At 46.4% G+C, this 7500-nt stretch overlaps 1 protein-coding gene across 1 annotated transcript in view; it reads left to right on the top strand.

Moving 5' to 3' along the window:
- The window catches only part of ralgapa1 (Ral GTPase activating protein catalytic subunit alpha 1), an 80200-nt gene that overhangs the window by 52813 nt on the left and 19887 nt on the right, over positions 1-7500 (top strand). Inside the window, 2 exon segments of the mRNA XM_048228325.1 lie at positions 2916-3074; positions 5026-5153. Of these exon segments, the coding sequence (XP_048084282.1) occupies positions 2916-3074; positions 5026-5153 (287 nt within the window).

Genomic DNA, 7500 nt, shown 5'->3' with positions numbered 1-7500 from the left:
CTGGCAGCCGCGCTGTTACTTGTGAACCGCAGCTCACCGTCACGGTTCAAACGGTCAGCCGTGCAAGAGGGGTACTGTGTGTGTGTGTGTGACAGTTAGTGTGTTTATAGGACATAAAACAAGATAGGGGTAGGGGGCTATATCTCAGTATTGCTGTGTAGATGTTTGTATGACAAGCAGGAGCATTTCCATCCCCCTTGGGTGTTGCTCAATCACTACCCTGAAGCGATACACTTCAAATCCCCAACACATTCAAAAACATTGACGGCACCCCTAAACCAAAACCCCCCCCACACACACACACACACACACACACACACACACACACACACACACAATCACACACAATCACACACACACACACACACTCACTCTCTCACACGTCCCCTCACCTGCGCTGCGCTGTGCTGTGCGTGGCGTGGTCATCTTGTACCCAAATTGGATTGGAGCTGTCCCCGTGTTTGCAGCGCGCTCTGGACTCGGGGGGCCTGAATTGGATTAGCGCCGGCACGGGCGGCAGCAGGCGGCAGCAGGCCGGAGAGCGATGGGCCCGATAGCGCTGCTAAACCATGTTAACCAGACACTAACGCGTGTCAGCACGGCCACCCGCCACCACCCACGCCACCCCACCCCCAGCCCCAACACAGCACTGCACCGCCACACTGAGCCCTACTGAGCCACGCTCACTCAGTTTTATTTATCTGTTTATTTCAGTTCCATACCCCCCCACCCCCTCCCTTTTTACTGCCACCATTACCCCGGCTTACCCCGCCCTTCCTCTCCTCTCCTCTCCTCTCCTCTCTGCTGTCCATCCACTCTGGGTCTGGCGCGCCTTCCTCATAGCAGCGGTTTGAACGTTGTTTGTTTTGGGGTGAAAAAAAAATATGGAGCAGCGCTAACAAAGATTCTGTAGTTAACTTTAGCTTTTAGCTTTATCAACCGTCTCTGGCGCTAATCCATGCAACAGGTTAATGCATGAACACAGGCAAGCATATGTACAGGACACACAACAACCACCTTGCTCTGAAAATGCACGGACATCGATTTACATTCACAATTTATTATCATCACTTCTTTATTAGATAGATAGATAGATAGATAGATACATACATACATACATACATACATGCATACATACATACATACATACATACATACATACATCATACCTGTCAACACTCCCGTTTTTCCTGGGTTTCTCCCGTATTTCAAGGTCATCTCCCAGCACCCTCCCGTTTTGTTATTTCTCCTGGAAAACTCCTGTAATTTGCATGGCCATCAAACTTCATTTTAAAATCATTGATCCATTCAGGTTGCCAGTTTGTGTATGAAATACACCCTACACATGCGATCACTTAGTTTCAATTTTAAATGTTTTGTCATAGGCTAAAAGCTGGCAACCCAAAACCCAAATAAGCAAGCGGGTGCCGACTGCGCAGCCTGAATCTCGTCTTAAGCAAGCAGGCTAGTTGAATGGCCTACTCCAGAACTAGCTGTTGTGAAATTGTTGGGAATTTAATTGATTAACACATCACAAACTGTTATTGAGTGTTGTTAATACACTGAACTTGTGCCCTCGGAACCAAATCTGACAGCAAGCAGCTTTGGAGTTTTGGAAGTAGGCTGCAGGCAGGCAGCTGGTGGATACATACAGTAACTGGCATGCGTGGGTAATGGTAAGGTAAAAGCAACGACCGAAATGCAGTGTTGAAACACGTGGAAAACACATATTAAATATGCAAACACAGATCCGGTATAAACACTCCCCGACCCCCCTCTCCCGTTTTTGGAAAGCTAAATGTTGACAGGTATGACATACATAGATAGATAGATAGATAGATAGATAGATAGATAGTTCTTAGTCTGTGATACTGCTGCATGTTTTGTTGTTATGTCATGTTTTAGTAGTGGATGGTGTTTGATACGCTGTGATTGGCCAAAGCAAGATGTGTGAATTGAGGGCCGAGGCCATGTGTTGATGGCCCCTCTCAGCAGTGATGGAGTGTGGGTGAGGGGAAGATTGAATGTGCCCCAAAAGATGGATGAGAGGAGAGACTGTGTGTGTGTCTGTCTGTGTCTGTGTGTGTGTCTCTGTGTCTGTGTGTGTGTGTGTGTGTCTCTCCCCTTTCTGTATGCCCATCTTAATCTTTCTCTGGCTAGTTCTTTCTTTCTGTCAGCACTGCCTCACTGTCTTTTGTCTGTCTTTAGGCTTATTTTCCTTTGCATCTCTCTTTCATTTTCACTTTTTCTCACTCTCTCTTTGTGTTTGTCGTCTCCTTTCCCGTTTCCTATTTGGTCTTCTTTTCTCTCTCTCTCTCTCTCTCTCTCCGTCTTGTCCTTGTCCTTCACTCTCTCTCTTTCTCCCTCTTTCTCTGTCACTCTTACACTCCACCTCTTTAAGAACTTCACAAGGTCAATAGCAGGCACCCAAATGAAAGGGAATGCTGTTCACACCCTGCTGCGGTCAAATCCATGCTGAAGTGTGTGTCTGTGTGTCTCCTGGCCTGCTCACAGAGAGACCAGAGAGAGAGAATTTTGGGGCCAGTGGAGTTTTTTGAGGTTCTTTTAATTGTGACAAAAGAGTAGACAAGGTGTTTAATTGTTTAATTCTTAAGACAGAAGTATTTTTGAGTAATACTCGAGAAGGAGGAGTACACTCATGGAGTCAAAGTCTTTGATTCATAAGCACTTAATAAGTCAAATCAGTCACGCTATTATACTGGCATGAAGATTTTATACTGCACAGAGATAGTCAACCACACAATCGATTTTCAGTAGTCTTGTATAAAATATTGTAAGGGTTTGTCTAATTTCTTGATGTTACTTTGTTTTCTTAGCGGTCTGACTGATATCTGAAGACATCACTCCCAAATCCACTCTCTGTTCCTAACCCTGCCTCCCTGTTGTGTTTTCAGCTGAGGCACCTGGGGAATGACGAGGTGCACATTGTGTGGTCGGAGCACTCGCGAGACTACCGGAGAGGCATCATCCCCACTGAGTTTGGTGACGTCCTCATCATCATCTACCCCATGAAGAACCACATGTACAGCATCCAAATCATCAAGAAACCAGAGGTGGGTCACACACACACACACACACACACACACACACACACACACACACACTCACACACACACTGACCGGACATCTGTACAACCCTTTCATACGCAAAGCTGTGTTTGGTATCTGAGTGATCTCACAAAGGTCCTCTGTTAAGTCCGTCCCACAAATACCAATCACATACACTTGTATGTTACAACATACAGCAACATGCAACAGCACTTATCTCTGTTTCAACACGATGTTGCACAAGAAAAATGCAAAGTGTTAACCAATTTATGTGTTTTGTGGCTGTAGTTCCAGCCCACATTAATGTCTGAATCTGCTCGGCTTAAACTGGTAATGTGAATGCAAAGCAAATGGGAAAACACTCTAAATTCTATATGATAATGATTCATGATTTATGATGATTCATATGGAGTGCATTCATTAATGGAGCCCTTGATGACTGCCATCCATCGCTGGCCTCCTGGGCTTGTATTACATGAGCTGGTTAGCATGCTGGAGCTAAGCCTGTGGTTGGTGGCCGCCTCCCTTTGAACAGCGAAGCTCTCGCGTTTCACAGTCGACCGCAAGCGTCGGGGGCCGAGGCAGGGTTCAGGGCAGGGGAGGGGCAAACAAGGGGACTCTGTATAAACACAAATGTCCCTGTCGGGGACCTCAGCCTTACTTCCTGTTCAGTTATGTCCCGCGTAATCCGATTCTCGGGATTCTCAGAATTAAATTCCGGCATGGAGATGGATCTGAGGAGCACGGCGCTCTGTCCTGTCCCGGGCTAGTGGACTCTGAGGAAATGCAGAAAGATGGTCAGATAAAGGGAGAGAGGAGAGGGGCCTGGCTTTTATGAAAGTCAATTTAAGTGACCGGCCCTGTGTATCAGGGCTGGTGGTTGTATTCCTCTGTTTTGTTTCAGGATTTTGTTTCTGTTTTTCTTTTTTTTTTTTTTTTTTTTTTTTTTTCCTACGTTCCACACATCAGGCCCCAGGCTTAAAGGCTGGACTCTGTTATCCGTTTAGAAATACTCAAAAGGAATGTTCTAGACTAAAACGCCAGCCCTTGTGAATCAGGCCTGAAACACCAGACATGATGAGATTATACTTTAATGGGGACCAACAGAGTGCAATGCATTGATGCGCATAAATAGATTATTTTGTTAGTTTTCTTGTTTTTATTGTTGATGTGGTTATTTTTAGTTTTTTTGTGTGTTTTGTTTTCCTGATCTGTTTTTGGCTAAAGTGCTAAGCAGCTGCCTTCTGTGTCACATTATGGGCGTGGTTAAGGGCCCTCACAGAATCACCCAGGCCTAAAAATGCTCAAGATGTCTTAGATGGCCCAGACAGAAAAGATGTGGGTTCAAATCCCAACTTCTACCGTTGTGCCCTTGAGCAAGGCACTTAACCCCAAGGTGCCTCCGGGGACAATGTAGTAATAGAATTGACAATAGAATTGAAGGCACTTTGGATGTAGTGTCTGCTAAATGTAAATGTTCTAAATGTATCCCTTGAAATGAATTATTTAGCCAAGAACCTAGAACCTTGTGACAAAATGTCAAATAATATGTGACTGTGACAATCACATCACACTAATGTTAGTCACCAAGTTCAAAATGCTGCTCAGCTCATTATGTCAGTAGCTTCAATGTCCTTCAGTTGTCTGCCTAATCTCAGCAGAGAGTATTTTTTTTATTATGTATATATATATATGTATTCACAGATTTTGTTGACTGATTCTGACACAGATTATGACTGTCATTAGTCTCAATGAATTCTAGATACTGTATGCTTTGGCAACACTTTCTTCACAAATTGTCATGCCAATAAAGCGTTGTGAATTTGAATTTGAGTCTGGGACACCGGCTCTGCTTTTCTACCGTACCTCAGTCCTGCTCTGATCTTGTCATGTTTTTGAGTTTTAAGAGCTTTAATGAATCTACATGTCTCTCTCCTCTGTCACTGTCCTCCCCAGGTGCCCTTCTTTGGGCCTCTGTTTGACGGGGCCATAGTGGACAGTAAGATCCTGCCCACAGTGGTCAGAGCGACAGCACTCAACGCCAGCCGAGCTCTCAAGTCTCTCATCCCACTCTACCAGAACTTGTATCCTTTTTAGTACCTACACACACACACACACACACACACACACACACAAGAATGCTTTGCTCTCTGACACTCTTTCTTGTTATCCATTGACACCTTCTCTGCACATGTAGTTGGAGAAGTTTGTATACAAGAGTCTTGTTGACCACTTGTCGCACAACAACCATAGTTACGCACTTTGCTACTGCACTCGACTCTGTGATGCCCTCTCTCTCTATAACGTAAACACGTCTCGTGTTGAAATGTGTGCAGCCATGTATGTTGGTCATCCATATGTGTGAGATGAGATGAGATGAGATGTGAAGAGAAGAGATGATCTGAAACGAGGTAAGAGATGACTTCGGTCCTCCGTCCCTCCTGTCTGTCCAGGTTTGTTGCGCTCTATCGACGGACAGCCTCATTCGGCTCTGGGCCCAGAGGCCGAAGGGCGGGCGGGGCTGAGGCGGCAGCTCCTCTTTCGCTTGTTCTCTCTCGCGCTCCCATGGTCACTGTCTTGGTCTCGCTCACTCCCTCTGTTCGATAATTATTGACGTCTTACTCTCGCGCTCCAAATGAAAGCGAGCGGGGCTTGTGCATCGCTGGCGTGCAGGTGATGGAATCGCTCTGATCACCTGCAAAACACACACACACACACACACACACACTGAAAACACACACACACACACACACACACACACACTGAAACACATGCACTCACACTCACACACACACACATATACACACAATTGCCCACTAACAGCTCCTATTGCACAGCCATTTGCTTTCGAAATAGTTCAGTAGAAATCTTTTTTTTTTTTTTTTTTTTTGTGTCTTTCCCTCCCTTTTTTCTTCTCATCTGTTTTCTTCACTCATTGCCCACTTTGACCACCAACACTCCTCCACCCCCTCCCTCTATCCTTCTCTCTCTCTCTCTCTCTCGCCCTCTCCCCACCCTCCCTCCATCCCTCTCTATCTCCATCTCCTCTCCTCCACCCTCCCTCCATCCCTCTCTCTATCTCCATCTCGCTCTCTTCCCTCCCTCCCTCTCTCTCTTGCCCTCTCCCCACCCTCCCTCCATCCCTCTCTCTATCTCCATCTCGCTCTCTTCCCTCCCTCTCTCCTTGCCCCCAACCCCACCCCAGGAGAGCGAGCGAGCCAACCAGAGGTGTGTAATTAAGACGTTAAGACATTTGCGTTTGCTCCTGTCAACATGTGAAGGCTTGCGCTCGCCTAGCAGGCTGAGCCCAGAGTGTGTGGAGGAGAGCCTGTCTGTCTGAAAAGATCACACATTCAATACATGTATTCATTTAGCTGATGCTTTTATCCAAAGCGGCTCGAGATGAAGACTGACATTCAAGCTGCATTGCATAAAGGAGACCCTAGAGTACAATACATAGTACCTTAGTGCAAGATAAATAGAGGGTGGTTATGCACAAGTTTAACAACCAAGGAGTACCACTTACCACAAAGAAAAAAAGCGCACACACACACACACACACACACATACACATGCCTGCTTTACATATGTGTGTAAATGTGTGGCATTTGGAGACGAGGTCTGGAACGGTTTTTACTCAGCCCATCATTCCAGCTTTATCCTCTCCTGTCTATGCATTTTAACCAGATAACCACCTCCAAAGGCCTCTCATAGTTATTTATTTATTTCCAGTGATAATAGTCATATTATGGCCACTCATAAGTAACAAAGAGCCCATGCAGACACACACACACACACACACCACCCTCTCTTTCTCAGTACTCCAGCCTGTAACCTCCATTTAAAGCTGCCCCCTTTCTCTTTTGAAAAGACCGAGATGCTCACAGCCTGAAAACAAAGCGAACCGACACAGAGCGGAGGAATGGGGGTGGGGGTGGGGGTGTGGAGAACAATAGAGGGGTTGGAACAATAGGAGCAATAGGGGGGTGGGGGTGGGGACAAGAGGAGGCCGCTCTAAGGGGGAAAAGCCGCTCTCATCTGCCATGTGCTGCGAGCGGCTGAGATTGTTGGGCCCAGCTTGAGTCTCTCGCCTTCAGCAATCTCGCCCATCTGTGTGTCTGCGCCGGGGCTCGATACTGGACTGAGCTATTGATTGGCGTGAGTAGCACAGGTCGATGGTCCTGACAGCCAGAATTACAGTAATCTGTCATTATCGACGGATGTCTCTCCAAAACCCATTCTGTCTCTCTATGCCTCCCTGCCCCTGTCCTTCTCTCTCTCCCTCCTCTCTCTCTGTCCCTCTCATGCGTGCGTGTGTGTTTGTCATGTCTTGTTGTGGCTTTCTTCTCTCTCTCTCTCTCTCTCTCTCTCTCTCTCTCTCTCTCTCTCTCTCTCTTTTTCTTTTCTTTTCCTTCCCTCCATCCTCCTTTT

This window comes from Alosa alosa, chromosome 19 (genome assembly GCF_017589495.1).
Source record: "Alosa alosa isolate M-15738 ecotype Scorff River chromosome 19, AALO_Geno_1.1, whole genome shotgun sequence".
In the NCBI taxonomy this organism is placed as follows: Eukaryota; Metazoa; Chordata; class Actinopteri; order Clupeiformes; family Clupeidae; genus Alosa; species Alosa alosa.
This window is presented reverse-complemented; position numbering and strand designations above follow the sequence as displayed.